Below are 24,578 nucleotides of genomic sequence, written 5' to 3' on the forward strand. Positions count from 1 at the left end.
TCAAGCAGTGTGTCAAATGAATAGATTAGATCATTAGGTTAGAATACCGGCTAGTAATCTAATCTATTCATCAGAAATACCTACTAGTGATATTCTGATCAGATTCTAATTAAGGTAATCATGAATATTCACGAATACTTCGATTACTGTACACGTGACTGGAGCACGTGATATACTGGCCGAATTAGGTAGGTGCCGCGCTCTAGTGTCACCTTAGCGCCGCATCGCTGTCTAATTAGTATGCCAAAGGCTTGCAAAGACAACGCTACGCTGGGAGCCATACCTACCTAATTTGGCTGGTGTATCACGTGCTGGGCCTGTCACGTGTACAGCAATTGAAGCATTCATGAATATCCATGATCATATATTCTATTCCAATCAAATTATCTAAGTATTACGGTAATTATATTCTATTCAAACTAATCGTGAATATTCGGAATACCTTGATTACTTTTTTGACACTCTGGTGTCAGTCATTGGGCGAATTTGATAACGATCGCTTTTGCCAATGACCGGCGTCGCGAAATCTTTGTAGAAGATGGAGCGGCTACTCCCGAAGTCAACTCACTCTCAGCGAGTAGACTTGGTCCTTCCTCCCCCATGTTGAATCATGCAGGAAGCAGAAGGCTTCGTGCGGGCGAAGCAAGGCAGTTTTCGGTACAATTTCTTGTTGGTGATGTTGGAATTAGGTTTCTAAGTTACCTATGGAGCTGAACGCCCCCGTAAAGTTGGAATCGGGGACACCGATATAGGGACTGAATATCGGCATTGCCGATATAGCTGAAGGCTCAGCCGGATAAGGGGTTTAGGGCATGTGATTTAGAGCATGTAGGGCCTATATGTATGGGCTACCTACCATTGTAAAAACAGCAGTCAATTCAGTACCGTTTACTTGGTTTACACTTCTACCCATGTGACCTCAGTTCAGGGAAATGAACCTCGTTCAAATAAACTATGGATAATCCAACATCCCGACCTGTTGAAGGATACCCGAGGCTGGCATGCCATATGGCCCAGTACTCTGAAAATGCCGTATTTCGACGTTTTAGTAGTCTCGGCACACGTAATCTACTTTATCTCCAAGCAGAATTGGTGCATCTCGAGCAGAAGCTTTGTCGTCTTGAAGCTGCTGATAGTGCCTCTTCAGAGGGGCGTCGAGCTACATATTCCAAAGACTGGTACTGGCTTAACGATTCTCCAGAAGAGAACGATGAGCAGTTGAAGATTGTCCTTTCTATTCGTAGTAAGTTGAAGGAATATTGTAAGAGGGTAAAACTCGCCTCAATCACTATGCAGCTGATGTTGGGGTTAGACGATACAATTGTGCAGCAATCGGTCATAAATCGCCTCGCGAAGCCAGATAACCATGACCTAAGAGAGCTACAAGATTGGCTTGAAAGACAAGCGTACGGAAACCTCGCCTTGATTGGAGCAGATAGCGAGACATGGGGCAGACTTCATCAGCCTATCAACTCACACGCCGATCTGCTTACTTTAAACTCTATTGGATGCGAAGACAGCTTTTCTCGATGGTTCAGTCGGAAATTCATTGCTTGGTTTTGCCACACTTTTAGGCATCGCCCTCTGAATTCCGGTGATCTAGAGTCCGGAATTGTGTCTTACTCGAGCAGGACCATAGAAAGATACACTTCATTTGTCACTACCATTGTTGCGTCCTTGCTTCCAATCTTGTCAACAGTTGTCCTATTTTGCGTCCCTTCCATGAAACTCCGACTGGGCATCATTGTCCTTTTCACTCTGATATTCGCGGCCTGTATTTCTTCTTTCACTTCTACCAAAAGGGGAGAAATTTTCATAGCAACTTCAACGTAAGAACTTCCATGCTCTTAACGTCATATGGAATAAAATTAACTCTAATTACGAACAGATTTGCCGCGGTTCAGGTAGTTTTTATTTCTACTAGTAACGGATGGACAAGTACTGCGTAGATAAAATATCGTCTACACTTGAGGTTTAACAAAGAGATGCACATGGAAAGGCTTTCGATTCTCGAATGCAATTTTTGTGGCAAAACCCAAGAAAACGAAACAGAAAAAAAAGGCAAGGGGTGTAGAAGATTTAGGTCTGTGATATGCAATCAAATTTCCATAATCACAGTATTAGACAAAGAGCACGAATTCAGAAATAGCAACTAGACGTTCATCCTGCTGTTTTCCCTGACAGATCCATGAAAAGAATTTCCCCGCTGAACAATTTTCTGAAAGACCCCTGGTTGATCAAGTGGGGTTGGTGGAGTATTGATACTCCCAAGCATCTGCGTTTCGAGTCAGCATACGCGTGTTATAGAGCCGGTTACATCTCGAACGTACTGCCAATAAGTCTCGCTCGATAGTACGACTGGCGACTTTCGTCCCACTCCCAGTTGGACCAGCTTGCAGACGACCCTTTGGCATTTTCATTTGCAGCTACCTCAGCAGCATTTCTAGCGACTTCTTCGTCATGTTCTCTTCTCCGCTGATCTTCTCTCGCTCGCTCATCTGCATGCCAACGGTCAGTTGGTACTTGAAAAGTTGATCCATGGCTGTATACCTTTTGTCTTTTTGGGAAGGATAGTACGTCCCCCAAAGCCCATAAATTTCAAGATGCATTCCCTTTTTATTGTTTCGGCTCCGAGGATGACTTGCCAAGACATGTTATCTCCCCCAATAACGTGGAAAGTTGTTTCAAAGATCTTTCGGAAGCCGCGCCCCTTCCAGCGCAGGTTGATCGTTCCCATCGAGGCAAGGGTCTCGCCGTTGAGGCAGATACAGATAAGTTCCGCAGAGCCGTTGATCTCCTCGGCCTTGTGCATGTTATCAACGACTTGATATGTTATGAGATTATAGGCTTCGCATCCGGTATCGAGTATCATCTTGACATCTATCACTTGCGCCTCTGAACGGTAAATCTTGACCGTTTTGATGAAAGGAGATCCCCCTGCATCCTGAATGTCTCATGGGTTAGCACTTACTCTGGACAGTGACTCGTCACAAGGAGATACCTTTCTTTTGGAAATTCTCTTGATCATTTTCTGAAACATGATGGCGCGTCTGAGCATCTTGTTGGAAGCGTCCGTGAAAATGTTGGGTTGTGACTTGGTAGTCTCCAACATCCCTTGGTCGGTGTTTCAAGATTGAATAATCGCTATATCGGTTAGTAGTGATATCTAACACTACACTCGGTCCTGATGAAGAAATTATGAGCATTCTTATATCCCGTGGTTCTGTGTAAATCCAGTGAAAGCAGTGGAAACTGATTGGTTCTGTGCGTGGCCCTGCTGGCTCAAGGATCAGCCCCAGTAATATTTTGGAATTGACCACTCTGAGCGTCCCCATGGATCAAATCTGGTATCGCCTCTTCCAGAGCTTTTCCCAAAGAAGAGAGTCCACGAATCGGATTTGATATCGCATCTGAAATCCAAGTTGAATAAAGGCACGCCGAATATGATAATCCGACGATAATATTTTCGCAACTTCCAATGAGAAAGCGCCCTACCCGCATTCGTTGGGCTGCATGAGCCATAGGAATTCGGGCGTTGAGGCTGAGTGCTGACACACATCGGGCTGAATTAATGCCGCAATATTTTCGAATTGACGAAGAATGAATCAACCATCAATTATAGTATTGTATGTAAGGGCCCGTACCCCATCAAATACCCCAAATTTGTCCTTTGTTTGAGTCACGCTTGGGTAGACATAATCTAGGAATCTGTGAGTCTACGTCCTCGGAGGTTGCTTCTCCATCAAAGAAGCGCAATGCCACCAGCAACCACAAAACCTCCCTCCCTGGAAGAATGGGAAGCACACAAATCAACACTGCAGCAACTTCGCCACGAAGGCACGAAACTCGAAGATATCATGAAGCATATGGAGTCGAAATACAAATTTGTTGCATCGTAAGACTCCCTTTGTGCCGTGGCAGACTCAATCTAATCAACCTCACTAGAAAAAACCAATACCAAAGGAAGTTCAAAGAGCCTCACTGGAACTTCACCAAGAATGTTAATAGTGCGAGCTGGGAATATATTCTATGCAAGGCGGCAAAGCGTCAACGCTTTGAAAAGCCGACAGAAGTCACTTTATTTGGTCAAGAAATACCGGAGAAGAAAATCAAAAAGGCGAGGTATCAATTTACGATCATTGAGCTAAAAAGGATCCAAAATCTTTCGCCTGCCCCACCAACCCCTGAGGGCATCTCTGTTCACACTCCTCCCGCTGAGGCACCGCGTAATACGGAACAGTCACTAGTCGCGGTCAATACGCCCGGCCCCGTTACCTCTATACGAACTGCTTCCCAAGAAGATCTAGCACAAGATGCTGAGGATGATACTATCACTTTTCTTTTAAATTATCCCTACAATGAGGCACAAAGCAATGGTAAGATTCAGCTCCATTAGCCATAACCCACTTTCCCTATCTCGCGCATAGTGCATTGATTGCAACTTTTGGATGATTCCCTATTTCAATCTTGACTTTCGAGTTTAGATAGAGGAATGTAGACGCTTCATTGATCAAAAGAGACGATCCCTCGAAGTTTATGGCTTATTTAAGTAAAAGAGGAATAATGCTAATTCTTGCTGCAGGAGCATTGTGTCTCGTAAAAAGAAGACAGATCCCATACCTCCAGTGTTTGGATTTGTTTGATTTGCTGGACTTGAGTATGTCGATTTCTCACAATCTTTACACTTGATCGAGCTGAACGGTTTTTCTAGACCATACTCCGCAAACTCTATTCCGACCGGATTTCTTCGATGCTATGTGGTCTGACTTCTGGGATCCCTTGAAGTCTTTTGATTGTCTTGATACAGAATATGAAGCGAGTTTACTTTCGGCGGGCACACCATTAGAAACATCTGTGCAGCTTTCGAACGAATGGCATAATACCCAGATCATTGGCTCCTTCGCACCACTTCTCGTTAGCCACGCTCTGAATCCTCTAAATGCTCGGAATGAAGACGCTTTAGACCAATTGAAGAGACTCGAGCGAAGGTTACCAGAAATGCTAGCAAATATGCCGGAAAGAAAACCAGGTGAAAGAGATTTGACTATCGACACCTTACTTGGACCTCCCCAACCTTCGGCCGGCCTCTACCTAATTGAAGTTATCATATATTTGTGTTCTAATAGTCTACTCAATGGGTCCACTGTCGAATACAATCAAGCTATGCACTGGATAGCGGACAATGTTCCACTTCAAAGCATGGGAACTCTCCTGCAAAATAACTCGCCAACCCTTCAAGCATTTCGGTTTCAATTGCTCCGTTTTGGAGTGCAGACTGGGCGGGAGAGCTTTGTACAAGATCTTCTACGTACGGATAACGGCCTGAAGGACTTCGCGTTGCGCTCTACGCAGCTATTGTCTGAGGCCGTCAAAAGCAATAACGATGAGATGATGAAATTGCTTTTGAAACTTGGACTCGACGTCTTGAGATCTAAAAATTTTGAAAGTACAAAGGGGAGACTGCTTCGAGATTGCACGTCGATTAGTATGTCAAAGTTACTTTCCAAAGAAGTAGCGGTCCCTGTCTCAAAAGATTCTAGCGTCAAATCGATTGGCGATTCCGCTCTTCTATCAGCGATTCAGAGGAGAGACATTGAGATGGTCCAATTTCTGATCAAGGCTGGCGCAAACGTTAATGTTTTCGTCAACGATGGGTGGGGCAATCCTAAGGTCTTTTTTGATGATGACGATTGGAGTAAGGACTTAGTCGACGAACGTTGGGGTAGAGTGACAGCATTGAGCCTTGCGGTCGTTAGCGGCCAGACCGACTTGCTGCGCCCCCTCCTGGAAAGCAACGCAGATGTTCATGTTCAAGCGGCGTTTTACGATTACCTTTTCTCCGACAAGACCTTTGAGGAGTATATGTCTTTCAAAGCGAGGTCTTTCCTCGGGACTGCACTCCAGGCAGCTGCAGCAAGAGGCAATACCGAGATGGTGCGAATGTTGCTCGAGAAAGGATCAAACATCAACGAGCGACCACAAGGACCGAACGGAAGAACAGCACTTCAAGCAGCAGTGGAATCCGAATGTATCGAAGCAGTGAGATTACTTCTGGAGCATGGTGCAGATGTGGACGCCCCCACGACGAACTCCGGACCCCCTCGAACAGCTTTAGTAACAGCGGCGGAGAGCAAAAATCTTGTTCTGACCAAGCTTTTATTAGATTTCAACGCAGACGTGAGCGCTCTGGCTTTGAGTCCTGATGCTGAAACCTTGATGACGGTGATTGAAACAGCGAAAGCACAGGAAAGTCGCCCAGATATTGTTGGAGTTCTTGAATCCGCAGGTGATTCCGCAGTGATTTCCTTTAAAAGGATTCAACTGTGCCATGCTATTCAAACAGGCGATGTTGCAATAGTCCGCCATCTTATAAATTCAGGGGGATGCGTTGACACCAGACCTGTGGAAGAGATTTGCTGGTTCCAACTGCCCGGAGACGATGACTTAATGGGAGACAAATATAGAGACAGGCCTGAGCCATGGAAAGTACGGAAAATGCGCTCAGTATCCGAAAGGGCTACAATGCTGCACATGGCAATCACCTCACAAACAATAGTCGACTCGTCGATGTTCATTTATCTGTGCCAACAAATCGATGGCTTAAGAGAACAACACTCGGAAGATAATCTGGAACCAGTTCTTCATACTGCTTTAAAATGGGATCTTGAGCCATTTTTTCATACTGCCGTAAGATGGAGACGATTTGACCTAGTGGAATTCTTGCTCGAGTCTGCCATTAATGTTGACACGTGGTGGAAATATCACAAAGGCATCAAAGTTACTGCCTTGAATTTAGCAGCATGGTCAGATGATGTTGAGATGGCGCTGCTGCTTCTGGAAAAAGGTGCAGCCATCAACTATGACACCTCGGCGGATGAAGAATTACCCCTTCAATCTTCTCTGAAACTGGATCACTTGCCCAGAATAAGTCAAAATTTCAAGGTTACCAGACTTCTTCTAAGCCGTGGTGCGATTGTGCATTGGCCATTCAGTGGAGATGAAGATACACCATTGGTGATCGCTGCTGAGAATGGCAAGCTGGACATGATCCGCATACTTTTAGAACATGGAGCACCAGTAAATCATCACTGGAAACGCAATATCACACCTCTAATGGCTGCTACGAGAGGACGTCATCTGGAGGCGGTAAAGCTTTTACTGGACAATGGTGCCCATGCAAACCCGCCTGCTTTTGACCATGGTTTTTATTCGGACCGAGGAACAGCTCTTCAATTCGCCGCGAAGGACGGAAGTTTTGCAATCGCTCAGCTTCTACTTGAAAGAGGCGCCAATATTAATGCTCTGGGGCCAGAGAGCACAATTTATGGAAGAAATGCTCTTGAGACAGCCGCTATGCACGGCAAGTAAGATATGACGCAACTAAAACTCAACGCTACTCCACACAACAATACTCCACACAAAAATCAGTACCTCGACGAACTTCGAACCACAAAAGGAGAGAGAATCGAGCCCAAAAAGGGCGATGAAAACCCGCTCCAAGAAAACCGAAAGGAAGCCGGAGACAAAAGCAAGGACCCAAGGATACGAAAGAGAGACCAATGACACCAACATCCCAAAAAAACGTGCAGACCCCCGAAGAGCCGCTACCATGGAGAACGCATAAAGAACATATAGGAAAAGGAAGGACGGACAAAGAAGATCCAGAGACAGGCATCAAGCTGAATCCAGCACGCACCGAAGAGAAACCACAAAGCCAAGAGCCAAACAAGCACCCGCCAAAGAAAAGACAAGAAAAAAAAGCTCAGGAAAAAGGCGATAGAACTAGACAACAAAAAATGGCCCAAGCACAGAACACCAAAAAACAAAACAGTGGACACCAAAAGAAAGGGAACCATAGAAGCACAAAAAAACCAATTAAATCAAAACGGAAACGACCAAAGCAAAAAGAAGAACCCCTCCAACCAAAGAAATTAGAAAGAATACGAAGACAAACGCAGAAAAAGCAGGAAACAACAAAAATGCCGCAACCACAAACCCAAGACTCCGTGCCAAAATCTCCACCAAAAACGCGAAAAAGACAATAGGGAAAAGGAGACAAACGACCCGGAAGCAATCATACACCCCCCGCACCTACTCCCCCAACCCTCCAAGCGCGTCCCAAACCTCAAAAAAGTGCTCCAAAACCAGTGCGGCGAACTCATCCCACGCGAAGTCAAAGCGAGCAAGATCCACCGAAAAGGCACGAAAACACGACAAAGAGAACCCATCAACAGCAAACCACCACTGCACGTTAACAACCGTCGAAAGAGACGCAGCAAAGAACAGAAAGCAAAGACAGCCGAGATAGAGCCCAGAAACTAGTACATCAAAAACATAAACAGACGAGTGGCCAGACTAAAAATGCTTCTTCGCCTCAAAGAGACCAGCGACTACAAAGAGCTCAGAGAACAGCCCAAATCCCCAAAATACACCCCAGACAATGACACCAAGCTCCCGACCTAAACCATACAGAGAAAAGGACAAAGGCTTACACGCAATACAAAGAGCAACCCAGAACAAGGACCGCAACTGCCCCATACCCGCCACAGAAGAAGACACACCACGCCACACAGAACCACGCGAATCAAGCCACCACGAATGTCAGCGAATAAACCACCAGGCAAGACGGAAAGCAGCTACGGCAGGTACAACAAAAAGTCGCGAACTAGCACGAGAGGAAAACAAACCAGCCACGGATACCAGAGTACCGACAAAGAAAAAAGATAGAAAAAGGCACGACGACGATCGCAGCTGATAGAACGAAAGGTTACGCCGGAAACGCAGAAAAAGAAGCAGAATAAGAAGGCATCGAGCATCAAAAAAAACAAGACCACCCAGACGAAAAAAAAAAGCCCCAGTCGTACTGAGAATACAAACAGCAATCGACCCACGAACAACTCGAACACACCCGTGAAAGAAAGCTATAACTTTGCCTTACGGAAGACCAGTAATACCCATGCCAGCAATCCAGCCCCTGGTACAAGGGCAAAAATCCGGCCAAAAGCCCCAGTCAGCCATCAAGTCCGCCAAAGGACTAACGCGGGGCACAAGGGAGCTGTGCGAAAAAGAAGGGACAGAAACAACAAACCAAAAAAAGAGCCCGTGTGAGCAAGCGAGCGCCACCATCAAGTCTCCCAGACTCGAGGGGAAAATCCCCACAGACGGCACGACTACAAAAGACAGGAAAAACACATCTGGCCTAAAGAGAAACCAAAACACGTGACAAAGCGCTGCCCAAGCGCGGTACCCCAGGCGCGAAGTGGAAACGATAACAACCATAAGGAAAATCAAGCTAGCATATACATCAAAAGACACAAACAGAGCGAATAATACAAGACCGAAAAGAAGCCACAGTGACAAAGAGAAAGAAAAGAAAAAAAAAAACGAAAACTACAAGAAGCACAACAACATGCTGAAACACGCAAAAAACCAAACAGAAAAAACACTAAAACAAAACACTAAAAAATACAACGAACCAAAAAAAACACGCGACCAAACAGCAAGCAAGAAACAAAAATGGCAAGGCAGAGCGAGTAACAACAAATCGCGGAATACCGAAGGCAACCAACGACAGAAAACGGCATGCAGACCTAAGAAAGATCAACGCTGAAGATCCTTCAATGAAATAGGCAGAAGTGAACCAAGTACCAGGTTGACGAATTACCAGGTGTAATTCACGTTACATAGGAACAGAGGAGATTTCTAGAATTGTAATTATTTCTAGAAGAGAAGCGTGAAGCTCGTAGAAGCTTGGGAGCGAGGCTAAATACTCCTTAGCGCCATAATTAAGCGAAACGTGTGCCTAAGGCTGAAGCGAATTTTCCCCCTCACAACGTCCGCAATCCGCAGTCTGTTTATATATTACCCCTCTCTTTTTTACTATTTAAGATATTAACCAACCTTTACTCTTTAATTCCACGTCTCACTCATAACTATAATTCTACTCTATAAAAGCCTACTAACTCTCTATATATTACTTCTTGTTTTATATTCTTATTATATTAGTAATTTAAAGAAAATTGTATTCTATAGCTTTATTTATATAATAATAATATTACTATTTAATTTAAGACTTTCTCTTATTCTCATTTTTATAACTATTTTCTAATATATTATATTTTTATTAATTTTATAAATTCTATTTCTTAATTAGATAAAGAATTTATATATTCTTAGCTAAATACTAAGAAATATATATTAAAATATATATAGCTTTAAAAAGAAGTATTAATTAATTTCTTATTAAAATTACTTTTACAAATTAGTAATATTTATAAGTATTACTATTAGTATAGCTATTCCTTCAGGAGTCACGTATATAGTTATGAGACTCGGAAAACGAGATATGGTTATATAACCTCGTATACTATAAGTAACTCGACTAGTAGCTAGTTCCTATTAGGCTTAGTAGATTTAGAAATTATATATTAATACTATATACTATAATTCTTATTTCTAAATATTAACTATTTTATTAACTTATATAAATAGTATTTTATATTTCTAGTAAACTAATAATTATTTATATATTATTTTATTATTATATATTTTATAATTATAATTATTTATTTTATAATTTAAATAAATATATTAAAAGTATTATTACATATATAATATTATAAGAAAATACTAAAATAACTCTTTTTAAAAAATAAAAATAAATTATTAAAATTTAATAATATTTTTAAATAATAAGTAAAGCTTTATTTACTTACTTATTTTATATTTTATTTAATATATATTAAATAATATTAAATAAATATTTAAATAAAAGGAATTAAAGATTTATATTATATAATATAATTTTTTTAAAAAAAGCTTGGAAATTTAATAAATAAGTTACTAAAATTAAATATAAAAGCCTTATAAGTCCCTAATTTATAAGACTTTACAAAACTTAAAAAATAGAACCTAATTAATTAATATATAAATTCTCTTAAATTAAAATTCTATTTTAAGAAATTTTATTATAAGTTAAAAAGCCTATAATTATAATATAAGAGTTATAATATACTAGTTTATATTTATATTATAAAATCTAACTTGAGATTTTAAAAGAGCTCAAATAATTAATTACTAGTTATTAATACCCCTGCCTCAATCGATACTCCTAATCGACACCCCTAATTAATCCCCGGGGCGGTGGGGGGTTCGTTTTTACCTTTTCCCTAAAATTTGGGACACAGCGGCTTACAACAAATAGTGGGGGTTGAGTCAGCTAGCATTGTGCAACCACACTTCTCCAGCCTCACAGCCTTGCGAACATCTCCGCAAAGACCTGTCCTCCTTTTTCAAAGATAGTTCGTTGCAAATAAAGGCCATATTGTTGCAGATAATGATAAGCCCTCCCTATTTAAATGGATTTGCTTGCTCTTCTTTATTTGGCCCTCTGTCTATTAACAATACAGTTACAGGCCTAACCGATATGCTATTTAGCGGAGATAAGGCTTCCTGCAACTGGCGATGAGCCTTGCTATAAGATTGACGGAAATCAAAGTATAACTTGCTGTGGTTATGCGTAATTATATATGGAGAATAATCTTTATTATAATAATACAGGAGACAATGGAATGCCACAGGGGTACTGGCGTGGGACATGTACGGACGCTACTTATGAGTCCCCCTAGTATATCAAATGCTTGGCCGATTAGTAGACTTTAGCGCTCCAATGTATACTTTAATTTCTATGTACTGGCTAACCTGCTCTTTGCAGATAATAATGGATTCATGTTCCAATGTCCTACAAACTCTTCGAATTGGTATTGCTATAGTACCCTGCTGAATAATACTTGTAATTGCGATACCGGGGCCCATACCCTTTAGCTTGGCCCTCCTGGAGGTGTGGTGAAGGCTCTTTAAATTCAGGCTATAGCTCCTCTATACTGGATGCCTACTTCTACTAGTACAAATACCGTATTGCGGAAGAAATCGTGGAATATGGGCAAAACGATTGGAGTGGTGATCGGCTGTCTATTCGTTAGTCTTGTTGCAATCGGGAGCGTATTATTTTTCTTGAGAAAGTTATAACGGAAGAATAAACGGAAAGCTCAAGATTCTATGGCGAGTAGTGAAGAGATTGCGCCGTTACTGGATATTGGACCTCCAAATAGACTTGGAATTGCAACTTTTGCAATACTAGCCAATGTAATTATTGAGTAAGTAACTACGAGAAAATTTATAGATTATTTCAAGACTAATTAATAGCTCAGTATTGTTTTTGTATATGGTTTGACTAGCAAGTGTGAAAAGACATGGACGCATTCTAATGGAGTGTACTGGCCAAAAGCCCTTTGGCCAGTCGATCTTCCGATAGCGAATATTATATCTTTCGGATACGATACAGATATTGCCCATATACTATTAGTAGCGAGTTTTAAATCGACTTCGTAATAATGGCAAATTGCCTGCCATAGAGTTAGCAAATATTAGATCCAGAGTAAGTCCCCTTAGCCCACAGATATTATTACTTACTCAAGAGATCTAACTCCCCTAGATGCGAAATTTAATAAGGCCCATAATCTTTATAGCTCATAGTCTCGGTGGCCTAGCTATAGAGCAAGCGTTATTCATTAGTCGCAACTCCAATGACTAGGACTTGAATCTTATCCTGAGCTATATATTTGCTATAGCATTTATGGGAGCTCCTTATGGCGGCACTGGCCTTGCAGACTGGGGGTCCGTACTAATACGCATGGTTTCCTTTATAGCTCCTACGAACAGAGATATAGTAAAGACACTGGAGAGAGATTCTGAAACTCTTGCTGCAGTCGAAGAGGATTTCCAGCAAATGCTAATGGGAAAGTATATCGAGGTTTTTTGCTTTTATGAATCGAATGAAACTAGGGGATTTGGACGAGTAAGTAAATTTGACCCTTGCAATGATATCTGATGGAAAGTGCTAATGTAGAATGGGCAGATTGTGCGCCAGAGTCGGCAATTTTGCGATAGTACGAGAATGTCCAGATAACGGCTGATCACTCGGGGATAACGAAGTTCGATGGGAAGTTGGATGCTGGGTATTTGAGTATACTTAGAAGGTTGCAGACTTGGGTTGCTAGGCTCAATGCTTCAGGGACCACAGATGCTTAACTATATCCGCGGGGGGGGGGAGCATGATAACTATCCCCCAAGCACACAATATCCTCAACCCGTTAATTATCCCAGATATTAATACCTTTCTTAGAACTCCACTCTATTCCCTTCTCTTTATTTATATTATTGTAAAACAACTAGTTTTATTTTATTTTTAATGCCTTAAATATAAAACTTCTTTATATTTACTTCTTTAACTCTTATAACTAATATTTTAAAAATACTAAAAAGTATAAGATAATCTTACAGATATATTTTATATAATTTTATTTTTCAGGCTTTAATAAGAAATATAACTTATTATATATATTTATTAAATATACTCACACTTATATACTTTTATATGAGTTAATACTCGTAGGCCTCTTATTTAAATACTCACGAGTATACTTGTACTCGTATCTGAGAATGCTACTGGGTCTCTTAGTTAGTAGCAAAGATTTATTACTATATGGTATTTAAGTCTCACATGTGGAAAACACATACCTATCTTGAAGTCTCACTTACCTACCTCAGAAGGTAAAGGTAAAGAAGGTGGTTCTGAGGATCCAAAACGGGAGAACGATTCTGGCACTCTAAGAAGTCTTCGCCCGAAAACTAACGATCTAATCAAAGGCTAAATTAATAGCCTGTCGACCAACGAGATAGCCGCATTCAATCAAGTCACTTGGCAAGCGCACAGCGACCCGGTCTTTCATCTGCAATCTACAAACGGTACATTTGAAAGAAAACCATACTATTACTGCATTTCCCAGATACTCTCAGAATTGGCAGACAGTGGGAAACCACGCCTGTTGCTAAACCATCGAATAGAATATTCAAGTCGAAAGTACTGCCAAGGCGGTACGTCCAGATCTGGGCGAACATAAATGGGAGGGCTTGGATCCGCGATACAAAATCATTGAACTGCATGTTTGTGAATAGAGTTCCGCTTTCGGGAGAAACCCGTCAATCAGAACCACACGAGTTGCAAACTGGGGATTATATTGACCTTGCTATCGACAATGTCCTCGAGGGTCAGATCACTCATCTCGAAGTTGCGGCAAGGGTTGAGTACGCTGGGTATCCAGGGTCAAATGTAAGAAGATCTAGGGTGCCACAGACCACTTCGTGGAAGTCGACAGTGTTACCGTGAATGGATTACTATTATATGATACAGGAAAATAACATTGGAGGGAAAGGAGAAGGAAATGAGATTGCTTAACTTGGAAAAGAGAAGAGCTACCTGACTTTGTTATGTGTACTATTTTTGAATACACGAGCAATTATGCATTCGAGCGGCCGCATTAAGGTTAACCTTACGTAAGAAGCCTTCTTGCCCGAGACATATTTGACGTCGAACCTGCGTTGATGACATCCTATAACCAACTAAAAGGATCGAGCAGCTGGTCTACGCATTAGCAACGGTGCCCATCAGATTTTCTCGTGCACCGAAATACCGTTATGTCTAGGAGTCTAGCTAACTCTTTGTCCTTGGTAGTGTCTCTAAGAGCGAACGCCGCGGCACCCGCGACGCAGCAACATCGAACTCGAATCATTCTTTTGATACCGCATTTGGAGCAATCAGGTCTCATAATGGCAGTATGCCCTGGTTGAATTAGACGTGGCTTTGCACAGCTGCCAGCCGCTGCCAGCCGCAGCTCCTTTTTGCCTGTAGCCGGCGGTACATCGCCATGAGGCCCCATCAACCATTGTCGCCATCCCCTACTAGTGCAAGATACACACACGCTCGTGCCAAACTGACATGGCCACTCTCGACTCCCTAAAATGGGCCCTTAGGCAGAAAGCCACGGCAACGGCGTCGTCCCCGAAGCAGCCGTTGTCCGACACACAGTACAGTGCTGGCTTCGACATCCTAGTGCGGGGCTCAGGATGGATGACGTACCAAGACTTCATTATCCCTCAACTATCTCAACTACTAGCCCCTATCTTCAACTCTCGTATCCATATATCGGCGCTAGAAATCGGACCCGGCCCAAAGAGCGTAGTTGGATATCTGCCCCGCCATCTAAGACGGAAGCTCAGGAGATACGCTGCATTTGAGCCTAACAGCTTGTTTGCTACAAGGTTGGAAGAATGGCTTTGCTCTACTTCCGAAAAAGAGCCCCCGCTGCCTTGTCTAGAAAGCCCGCCTAACATCCATCGAATTCCTTTCGTTCTGGACAGCAACACAGGGACTGGTACCAGCGCCAGTACGAGTGATGGTGACGAAAAATTCGACGTCATCCTATTCTGCCACAGCATGTACGGCATGAAGCCCAAACACAAGTTCATTGAACGGGCGCTGGAAATGCTTGCTAAGCGACCAAAGGGCGGGATGGTGGTGGTCTTCCATCTCGACGGGACCCTGCAACTCGACGGCTTAGTGTGCCATCGAACGGCTTCTTTCCCTACCGGAGTCATTCGCGTAGCAAATGACGACGAGGTACTAGACTGTTTTGCTCCTTTCCTCGCGGGGTTTGTCATACACGATGTGGAAGTGGACAAGGCTATCCGAGTCGAGTGGCGCAAGGTGTGCCGCGCCTTGGGCCGTCGTGAGGAAGCTCACCCAGACCATCTCTTGTTCAGCTTGCCCAATGTTATGGCGGCCTTTACCCAACATGCGACCTCGTTGCCGGAGCTAATGGCGCAGGTGCCATTAGTGAAAGGGAACATAACGGTTAAAAACCGGGAGGCTCGCCTCCACCGGCCCGCCTCGATTGCTAAGCCGACAGAGGTCCAACACGTCCAACTGTGCGTTCGATGGGCTCTGAAGCACGGGGTCGGCCTAACCGTCGTCGGCGGGGGTCACAGCGGCCACTGTCTCTGGCCAAACGTCGTCTCGGTCGACATGGGAGCCTTTGACCAAGTACACATTCTCACGGCCGGGAAGGATGGAAGAAAATCCGGTTCTGATTCCGGTTCCTTGGTCGTTGCCGAGGCCGGCTGCAAGACAGGGGATATCGTCCGCAAGGCCATGGAAGCGGGCGTGACAGTACCCCTGGGGGCGCGCCCAAGCGTAGGCGCGGGGTTGTGGCTACAAGGCGGCATCGGGCACCTGGCCAGGCTACATGGGCTCGCATGCGACGCCATCGTCGGTGCAGTGGTGGTCAGCGTCGACTCTAGCCAGGCCCTCTGCATCGGTCATGTACCAAGCCAACACCGGCCGGCCGGTGCCGTGATCCCGGAAAACGAAACCGATCTGTTATGGGCGATGAAGGGCGCTGGGACCAACTTTGGTATCGTGGTCAGCGTTACTTTCAAGGCTTACACGGCTCCGACCCATTCGATTCGAAACTGGGTTGTCCCGCTGAGCAGCAACGTCGAGGCGCGGCTCAGGCTCAGCGATTTTGATGAATTCGTCGCCAGGAATCTCCCCCGGAACCATTCTGCAGACGCGTACCTGTACTGGGATACCGGCCAGCTGCATCTTGGCGTGACCATGTTCGAATCTTCCACGACTGGACTCACCCCTGAGACACCCACGCCCGTAGCAATTTTGGGGCCGGAAGACAATTTCGAGGTCGTGGACGGCGTTGGTTTGTTCGAGGCCGAGATGTACATGTCCGGGATGCACGGTGGGCACGGCGGCGGCAAGACTTCCTCGTTCAAGCGATGTTTATTCTTAAAACACATTGGAGCAGTGGACGTTACTGATATCTTGGTGGCGGCCGTTGAGACTCGTCCCTCGCCCCTCTGTTATCTCCATCTGCTGCAAGGTGGTGGAGCAGTCCGCGAGGTGGCAGCCGATGCTACTGCTTTCGGCTGTCGAGACTGGGACTTTGCCTGCGTGGTAACGGGAGTCTGGCCCCGCGACCAAGATGGGACCGAAGTCGCTCGAGCTGCCGTGAGCTGGGTTTACAATATCGCCGGGAACTTGTTGCCCCTGAGTAGCGGAGCGTACGGCGCCGACCTCGGGCCGGACCCCCGAGACTCCGCACTGGCGACCAAGGCTTTTGGACCCAACCGGCCGCGGCTGGCCCGGCTCAAAGACAGCGCGGACCCGCACAATGTTCTGGCTTACTCGTGCCCGCTCCCACTCCCGAAAGCGTCCATGGAACAGCAGCTCATCGTTCTTGTTACGGGTGAAAGCTGCGCCGGTAAGGACTACTGCGCCGATATCTGGGTCTCCGTGTTTACCACTTGCACCCACAAAAGCCTCACGGCACGTGCAGTCAGCATTAGCGATGCGACCAAGCGAGAATACGCGGTGGCTACCGGTGCCGACCTGGACCGTCTGCTTCGGGACCGTGCCTACAAGGAGCAACACCGGCCAGCGTTAACAGCATTCTTCCAAGGCCAGGTGCGGCAACGACCTCGGCTGCCAGAGGAGCATTTTCTAGACGTTGTGTACGGCGCCAGAGATGTGGACGTGCTGCTTATTACCGGGATGAGAGACGAGGCGCCGGTCGCTGCCTTGTCCCATTTGGTACCAGACAGCAGACTGCTCGAGATTCGCGTCAAAGCTAGCGAAGAGACGCGGCGGGTTCGCCGAGGGTGCCATGGCGGTAGTACCGATGGTAACAACGACGAGGAGAATAGGGACAGCAACAATAGTAAGTCGAATGTGACGGCCTTGGACTACCGACCCAGTCTCATCTTCGACAACGACACGACCGGAAAAGAGGCGGCAAAAAGGCTTGCCAAAGACTACCTGCTTCCCTACTTCCACGAGGATCTGCAGCGACTGGCCAGTATGGTGCGTGCGGTACCCGACTTTCCACGCCCGGGCATCGAGTTCCGCCACGTGCTCAACATCTCCCAGCAGCCGGGTGGGTTGGCCCTGTGCACGTCTCTGCTGCAAACTCACTTCGCCGGTGACTGGGCCAAAGTCGACGCGGTGGCTTGCTGTGAGGCCGGCGGCTTTGTCTATGCGTCGGCGTTGGCCGCGCGGGTCGATGTCCCCTTGGCGCTGATTCGCGAAGCCGGCAAGCTCCCCCCACCCACGATTTCCGTCGTCAAGTCCCCGTCGCATATCTCGTCTTCGGTATCAGATGATCCAAGAGAGAAGAGGATTGAGATGGCCCGGGATCTGGTCCCCAGAGGCGCGTCAGTGGTGGTGGTGGACGATGTGCTTGCCACGGGGAAGACGCTTTGGGCTGTACTACAGCTATTAGATGAAGCTGGTATTGGTCCTGAGAATATCAGCGTCATGACCGTGGCTGAGTTCCCTGTTCACCGTGGCCGGGAACTGTTACGCCAAAACGGCTTTGGCCGAGTCAATATTCAAAGCCTTTTGGTCTTCGATGGTGATTAAGAAAGGAAGTGAGAGAATCTTGGTGGATTTATAATAGGAATGCCTTATGATATATGTGATTCGGACGACTTAAAACTTCTGCCCTGTCATTATCTTAGTAGACATGAACGTCTTTCTCTTAGAGTTAGAACTTAGGGATAAAGGTGATATTACGGGCGGAAATGTCCCCGCTTCGGCTTTACTGATATATGTGCCTTATTGTCGCCCTGATGACTTAACGAATAATTGGTCTAGTGGCGACGAGGCTGAGCCTCTACTTGCTAATGTCACCGGCCTCGAAAACTGTATTTCTGGCTTTAGGATAAACTATCTGTTAATGTACTACGTATACAAGAAACGAATGCGTACTTTGTTAGCATGTCGATGCGTTTAGTTATCTCATACTTAAAGAGTTTAAACGATAGGAATCTGATTTCGCTCTTAGCTATGCGTGACTTGACTCATAAAAAGTAACATATTTTTAGAGATTTTGCCGGTCTCGACATTTGTTGCTACCTTTGTCAGTATTTTACTAACACTACCTACCATTCGTTGCTGAGGCTTAGCGACTTCAGCCTCCATACCCTTCATCTTGGCTGCCAATGCAGCATTTCTTGCCACTGCCTAGTCTACCCGCATGTTCTTGTATTTCTGATTAACGCGATTGATATCCTCATCCAGCTATTTCTTGATCCCTTCCCGTTATTCTCGAACAAGCGCAGAGAGATGCTTCGCGTTGTTAATTCCTGCCTTTGTTCCGATTCGAGTTCCTCAGTTCTGATCTTTTATTCGTCTTTAATGTGGTATTTACTAACGTCTATCATAGCAATTCGCACCCCGCGGCTGGGCTCACGATCTATATGAACTTTGAACAAAGAAGCGGTTTCCCAGCTACAAGACTGACCACAATCTCGATCTGATATCTTGGGCATCCAGGGATTTCAATATCCTTTTTCCATATATACCTTTAGATCAAGCCGGAGATCTCTTCCATCTGCACAGATATAAACAGCACACTCGAAACAAGGACGACAAATAGGAGACTGTCAAAAATTGTGTACTTCGTGGGTACGTTTTTATAGGTCACTAGTGGCTTGCGGCCATATCAACTTGCCTTACTTATTGGATATGCATATGGCTCCGTCCGAAAACCTCGATCGTAAGTCTGCAGAGACAAAGTGTGCACAACATATCTCTCGGGAATCTCCCATTCGAATAGATATTCGTCTTTAAACGGCCTCTTCTCTTCTCCATCAAGGCGAATCGCTCCAGCCAATTGCACAGCACTATGGACTCGTAGGTGAGGATCCGTACTCTCTGAGCCGGGGCCCAGAACTCTGGAAATGAAAGTTCCTTTGGGACGCCATCTACTGAACAAAAGAAGGTTCACAATCCTTCCTCTCTTTCAATCTCTTCTTTTCCGACTGACCACTTATCCTGCAGAGCCTTGTCGAGACTGAGACCGTACACGTCCTTCCCCCACCACTCGCCCCAACTAGTCAAGAATATCTGCTCGGGGTCCTTAGGGAAGTCACTCCTCTTCACTTCAATTGCACGGAGAATATTCTGCGCGCCCTCGGGAACCGTCTTCGCATCCGGCATGTCCATCGAAAAGGTCATATCCATGTGTCTCCCTAGTCCCGTTCCGGGAATCAGGCCAGGAGATACAGCAACCACGTCACACGAGCCCTTTAGCTGCCTACGCCAGTAGTGTGCATTCAGCAGCTGAATGAATTTGGTCGAGCCGTATAAATCAAAGGCGCTCGTCCCGGCTCTTGCTTTGACATCGGTTTCAAGCTTGCCTACGTAGAAGGACCAATCAGATTAATTAACAAAATAGGAGTGGATTTGTGTACTGGTATCCTTGACTTGTCGAATAGCGCCTGAAGAAACAAAGACAATCCGAGTCTTGGACTCGACCAACTTTTCCTTGAGCAAGTGGATGAGATAGTGCTGGGCTATCGATGTTCAGTCAGCATTTCTCTATGTTTTCGCAATCAGAGAACTCGTGATCCTCACAAAGGTGATTGACAATGTATTGCTCAGACCATCTCGATCCCCACGCTTCCGGCTCTTCAGCACTCTTCACCATCCCCGCGTTCAGAAGCAAGCAATCCACCTTGCCCCTTCCCAAGTTCTCAAGCGTCTGGGAAGCAAAGGTCCTCACACCCTTCAGATCCGAGAGCTCGAGCGGGAAGACGGACAATTCATGTTTATTAGTGTCGTAGTTCAGGGCAGCAAATGAAGCAGAGACGCTCTTGGTGTCCCGGGCGCCGAGGATGAATTTGTATGGTTGGGACTGGGCGAGAAGCTGCTTGACGAGCTCGAAGCCGAGGCCGGATGAACAGCCTGTTGCGACGAAGGTTTTGGCAATAGCGGCCATGGTTTGATACCAACTTTCTGAGTTCTGAGGATGATTGATCAAGGATGAGGTGGAGTGGGTCGAACTTTGGTTGCTTTGCGCAACCAACACTTGACGCTAGTGGGCTGACGTCAGAAAATAGCCTCTAGATTACTATTAACTCACTGGCCACCAACACTTCCAAAAATTTTAAGGAACAATGTTATTTATAAGCAGAAGAACAGGGTGCGGTTCAGAGCAACAGCTTTCAAATACTCGACTCTACCCAGAGGAATTGACCTTCTTTAAGTACTCGGGGTATACGATTGAAGTCTTAGAGGTACAGCTCATTCCGCTCTTTCAAAATAAGCGAAGTACCTTTTTGATTTCTCTTGATGTGTAACTACTCGCCATTTAACCAGTTCGGAATGACATAATCGGATTGCCATGAGTTAGCTTAGATCCAATAGTGTGTAACGTTTGCCTCATTATACTTTATAGCTTCGCAGGAAAGTTTTACGTCAACGCATTTCTACTGTCTTGGTCACGCGGTTGGGTAAGGGCTATGGTCTAAAATGAAGGGAGCCAAGATAAATATTGATATCCTTGGTCGCGCTTGTGTGTAACGAGAGGAATTTGGTCCTCAGAATGTTGCTCCTTGAGGGGTGTGAACAATGGGAAGAGTGGTTTGAAGATGCCGAGATCCAGACCACGGGGGCAGTGGAGAGCGGGCTTCGGCGTAACAAAAATTGGATTCAGGCGTATCGCAAGGCCGCCAAGGATCTAAGAAACGGAGAGGTACTTGATCAGAAACGAGTTCAATACGTTACAGGTATACTAAGCCAAAGACATGCTGGTATCCGACCTTGCATGAAGAATGATTACACTTGTTAAGTTAACCCCAGTTGATTCATACCACACAGCCAAATGCAGATATGCTTTCCTTTTGTGAAATCTCCATTCCAGGCAATTTTGTGTTCAGGGGAGTCATACTATCAGCCATAATATATACCGACGGATGCTGAAGTGGAAGAAACTGTAAATCCCTGTCAGAAACTTCATCGAGCTCTTGAAGTGCGTTAGCATACCTGTATCAATCGGTCGGCCTGATTGATTCCCGAATTCTCGGCTATATAGATAAGTCTCCCTTTCACAAAGGCAAGTTGTTCCGGAGTAGCAAAGTCAGAATTCGCTGCAACGAACATTGGCCACATCACATAGAAAGCGCCAACTCCAATCACTTTCAAATTGCTGCTGCAAGCGGATTGAGATTCTCCTGCGAGAGCTTCGTCTGAACGCCCTTTCCATCCCAGGAAGTACGGAATGCTGGCAATAATACCGTCGATCAACTCAATACAGCGCCGACGTGCGTTTGAGTAACTGGTGGTAAGTCTGTAATCCTTCGGATATCCTGTCCACGCAACGGCACGGAGAATTGAAGTCCATATGAGAATCTGAGAGGATCTCGCTATGTTGTATCTGTATGCGGCCGTGAGATCTGTGAATGCTTCAACCCTTTCCGAAAATGCTTTTGACGTAGCAAAATCCATCGTGTCCTCGTTATCGATCCAAGCGACCGTTGTAGGTTCCCAACACGAGGCTTGGTTTTCTTGCCAATCCCTATATTGCTTCTCGAGTTGTACTGCTCTTGTGAGAAATTCAACAATAATTTCAGTATTGCAAGCCGTTTGCGGCGACAAGGTTGTAATTTTGTTGTTATCCTCGAGAAGCTCGGCCACATGTAGATTGAGCAAAGCATATCTTTGTGAGACTTCTTCTTCTGGAACTCTATTAGTCCACCAGTATACTCCACGATTAGGTGCTTTTGAGGTCCCAATCAGGCTCGGCAAAAATACCTGAGGCATCGATTCCAGTATCGATAGTATTAGGTATTTTTCAGGTATCGGAAGAATCGATAGGTATTGATACCAAAATCGATTCTTACCCCTAAAAATTATCTCATTATTTTATTATTTAATTTATATAAAAATATATTTATATATAATCCCTTTAATTTCTAGTCTTTCTATTAAAAAAGTTATTTATAATTATTAATAAAAGTTAACAATATTTTAAAATTGAAATAGCTCTCGTATTCGGAGAATTATGCCTCGTATTCGCATTTCTTATCAAGATGCTAAATATATAGGCGAGCCTTACGAAAACCTCAAAAGCTCATTTTTACTTAAAATAGCCGCATTGAGATGAGTTTTAGTCTAAAGTATAAGACAAGTAGCTAAATAGAAAGCCTGAATTAAGTAGAATATTTGCGCTACTAGAAGTTTTCTTATAAAACAAGTGGTTCTAAAGTTAATTATAATTAAAGGGGAAAATTAGGCTCGGGGAATCGATACTACTATCGATACTATCGATACCTTACGATTCTGGCATTGATACATATCGATACCTGAAATTTAGGTATTTTTGCCGAGCCTGGTCCCAATGTATTCGATTGTCTAACGAAAGTAAGCGGTTGCTCTGTCACACCGACTTTTGTACTTACCATCAATTCTCTAACAGCGAGAAATAATTCTCTGCTAATCTCACTTCGGAACAGTCTCCTCCTTCCAGAAGTAATCAACGCCACCGCGCCGTCAATATGAGAATGCCACCCTTTAAGATCTGTTTCCGGGCGAACCATTGCCTGTATAACTGTAAGTATTTGAATACGAATTAGTCGGAGAGGAAAAACTTACCTCATAAACTGATAAGAGTAAAGTGGTCGCCATGGTTGAATCTTCTTTCGCCAGTTTTGGATCGGTCAAGGCGACGTTGATCTGCTTCAGGGCTTGGACATAGCTAAGTTTTGCTTTTGAAAGCAGGCCACCAGAGTTTGGTTGAGCTCCTAAGGAAGCTAGACTGACTGCAGAAAAGGCAGATCGCAAAGGCGAACGTTCGCTAGCAGTGTTGAGAAGAGGGATGATGAAATTGAGGTGGCCCATTTTGGTGGCCGTACTCGGAAGAAGGATGAAGTTGGCAAGGAAAAAACACTGCGCAGCTTCGTGTTCTGGAACTCGAAAGTGCATAGAAGACAAGCTCCTTTGGCCAAGGAGAGCTTCCATCGCACGAGGAACGAAGTTCATGGAGTTAGGGACCAAGTGGCTGATAGCCATTGGATCCGCTGTCCGGAAACTCTCACTCCCGACAAAATCACTGAGGAGTGAATCGCCGACATATTCTGAGCTTGATTTGGGTTTGTGCTCATATGTGGGAGTGTTCCCCTTTCGAGATGCAGGTTTACCGCCGAACCGAACTTTTGATAGATCTCGATATCCAGGACAAATTCTTTTGAGCTTCTGGCATCTCATGCAGCTCGGCCTGCTCTCATCGCACTAGAATAGATATCAATCACCCAGAATTATGAACGGCCACCCGTCAGATAGATGGATTGAACGAAGGAGCATTCAATACCTTGATATGCCGAGCTCTACAAGTTTCGCAGCTTGCTGAGGGCTTTCCTGTATTCACCATCGCAGAAGATATGTGTATGTCGCTCAACAAAAACAATTCAATGTTGAATTCGCATGAACTATGATCCACAGAGGCCACAGATATATGTCCCCGTGAGAAACACACAAGCAAACTAGTCGTATTCGTCTGGGAACCTGGTTTGAAATGTCGTGATCCTTCAATCTGCGCAGAAAGAAGTCAAAGCGCGGTGAGCTCAATTAAGCTTCAATCAGCGTGTGCAACACTGATGCAGGAGTGATCTGTGATACGAAGATCCCCCAGGCTTGAAGCATGGGTCGTTTAACTGAGGTCCACAGACAAGATGAGGGTCAATACGAGGCAGAGAATCGAGTATAGATGGTGATTCGGTGTATTGGTTTTGGCTTAGTCCAAACTCCATACGTAGATTGTCAAATGGACTACTATGCGACGTGTAGTGTTTCTAGAGAACTTGGAATCTTCGGCAGGTGTCTCCCACGA

The 24,578-nt window shown here is 44.9% G+C and overlaps 6 protein-coding genes across 6 annotated transcripts; 3 read left to right on the forward strand and 3 right to left on the reverse strand.

Moving 5' to 3' along the window:
* Window positions 1-954: 954 nt before the first annotated feature.
* K444DRAFT_625298 (uncharacterized protein) lies at window positions 955-1,833 on the forward strand (the record flags this gene model as incomplete). The annotated part of the gene is made up of 1 exon (XM_024882510.1): window positions 955-1,833. The coding sequence occupies one exon, from the start codon at window positions 955-957 to the stop codon at window positions 1,831-1,833; it is 879 nt and encodes a 292-aa protein (XP_024741536.1).
* A 342-nt stretch (window positions 1,834-2,175) lies between these two features.
* On the reverse strand, window positions 2,176-3,040 carry K444DRAFT_659903 (uncharacterized protein; the record flags this gene model as incomplete). The annotated part of the gene is made up of 4 exons (XM_024886404.1): window positions 2,176-2,275; window positions 2,331-2,498; window positions 2,551-2,944; window positions 3,002-3,040. The coding sequence occupies 4 exons, from the start codon at window positions 3,038-3,040 to the stop codon at window positions 2,238-2,240; spliced, it is 639 nt and encodes a 212-aa protein (XP_024741537.1). The 3' UTR covers window positions 2,176-2,237.
* Window positions 3,041-3,638: 598 nt separating this feature from the next.
* On the forward strand, window positions 3,639-7,374 carry K444DRAFT_203143 (ankyrin). Its single transcript, XM_024871014.1, has 4 exons — window positions 3,639-3,895; window positions 3,946-4,376; window positions 4,583-4,657; window positions 4,712-7,374. The coding sequence occupies exons 1-4, from the start codon at window positions 3,756-3,758 to the stop codon at window positions 7,366-7,368; spliced, it is 3,303 nt and encodes a 1,100-aa protein (XP_024741538.1). The 5' UTR covers window positions 3,639-3,755; the 3' UTR covers window positions 7,369-7,374.
* A 7,097-nt stretch (window positions 7,375-14,471) lies between these two features.
* Window positions 14,472-18,639, forward strand: K444DRAFT_608340 (uncharacterized protein). The gene has a single exon (XM_024879362.1). The coding sequence runs from the start codon at window positions 14,837-14,839 to the stop codon at window positions 18,326-18,328; it is 3,492 nt and encodes a 1,163-aa protein (XP_024741539.1). The 5' UTR covers window positions 14,472-14,836; the 3' UTR covers window positions 18,329-18,639.
* A 750-nt stretch (window positions 18,640-19,389) lies between these two features.
* K444DRAFT_650399 (NAD(P)-binding protein) lies at window positions 19,390-20,730 on the reverse strand. Its single transcript, XM_024885631.1, has 3 exons — window positions 20,327-20,730; window positions 20,164-20,265; window positions 19,390-20,109 (listed from the first exon to the last, which is right to left on the reverse strand). Exons 1-3 carry the CDS (start codon window positions 20,688-20,690, stop codon window positions 19,694-19,696), a joined length of 882 nt encoding a protein of 293 aa, XP_024741540.1. The 5' UTR covers window positions 20,691-20,730; the 3' UTR covers window positions 19,390-19,693.
* A 997-nt stretch (window positions 20,731-21,727) lies between these two features.
* K444DRAFT_582032 (uncharacterized protein) lies at window positions 21,728-24,119 on the reverse strand (the record flags this gene model as incomplete). The annotated part of the gene is made up of 5 exons (XM_024877773.1): window positions 21,728-22,504; window positions 23,152-23,292; window positions 23,345-23,703; window positions 23,782-23,980; window positions 24,060-24,119. The coding sequence occupies 5 exons, from the start codon at window positions 24,117-24,119 to the stop codon at window positions 21,728-21,730; spliced, it is 1,536 nt and encodes a 511-aa protein (XP_024741541.1).
* Window positions 24,120-24,578: the final 459 nt, after the last annotated feature.

The sequence above is a fragment of the Hyaloscypha bicolor genome, assembly GCF_002865645.1.
Source record: "Hyaloscypha bicolor E unplaced genomic scaffold K444scaffold_17, whole genome shotgun sequence".
In the NCBI taxonomy this organism is placed as follows: Eukaryota; Fungi; Ascomycota; class Leotiomycetes; order Helotiales; family Hyaloscyphaceae; genus Hyaloscypha; species Hyaloscypha bicolor.

Coding starts and splice junctions, on each gene's coding strand:
- K444DRAFT_203143 (XM_024871014.1), top strand. CDS start 3,756: ATGCCACCAGCAACCACAAAACCTCCCTCCCTGGAAGAATGGGAAGCA. Junction 3,896..3,945: donor AAATACAAATTTGTTGCATC/GTAAGACTCCCT, acceptor CAACCTCACTAG/AAAAAACCAATACCAAAGGA. Junction 4,377..4,582: donor CAATGAGGCACAAAGCAATG/GTAAGATTCAGC, acceptor TTCTTGCTGCAG/GAGCATTGTGTCTCGTAAAA.
- K444DRAFT_650399 (XM_024885631.1), bottom strand. CDS start 20,690: ATGGCCGCTATTGCCAAAACCTTCGTCGCAACAGGCTGTTCATCCGGC. Junction 20,266..20,326: donor ATACATTGTCAATCACCTTT/GTGAGGATCACG, acceptor GAACATCGATAG/CCCAGCACTATCTCATCCAC. Junction 20,110..20,163: donor TCGACAAGTCAAGGATACCA/GTACACAAATCC, acceptor CCTTCTACGTAG/GCAAGCTTGAAACCGATGTC.
- K444DRAFT_608340 (XM_024879362.1), top strand. CDS start 14,837: ATGGCCACTCTCGACTCCCTAAAATGGGCCCTTAGGCAGAAAGCCACG.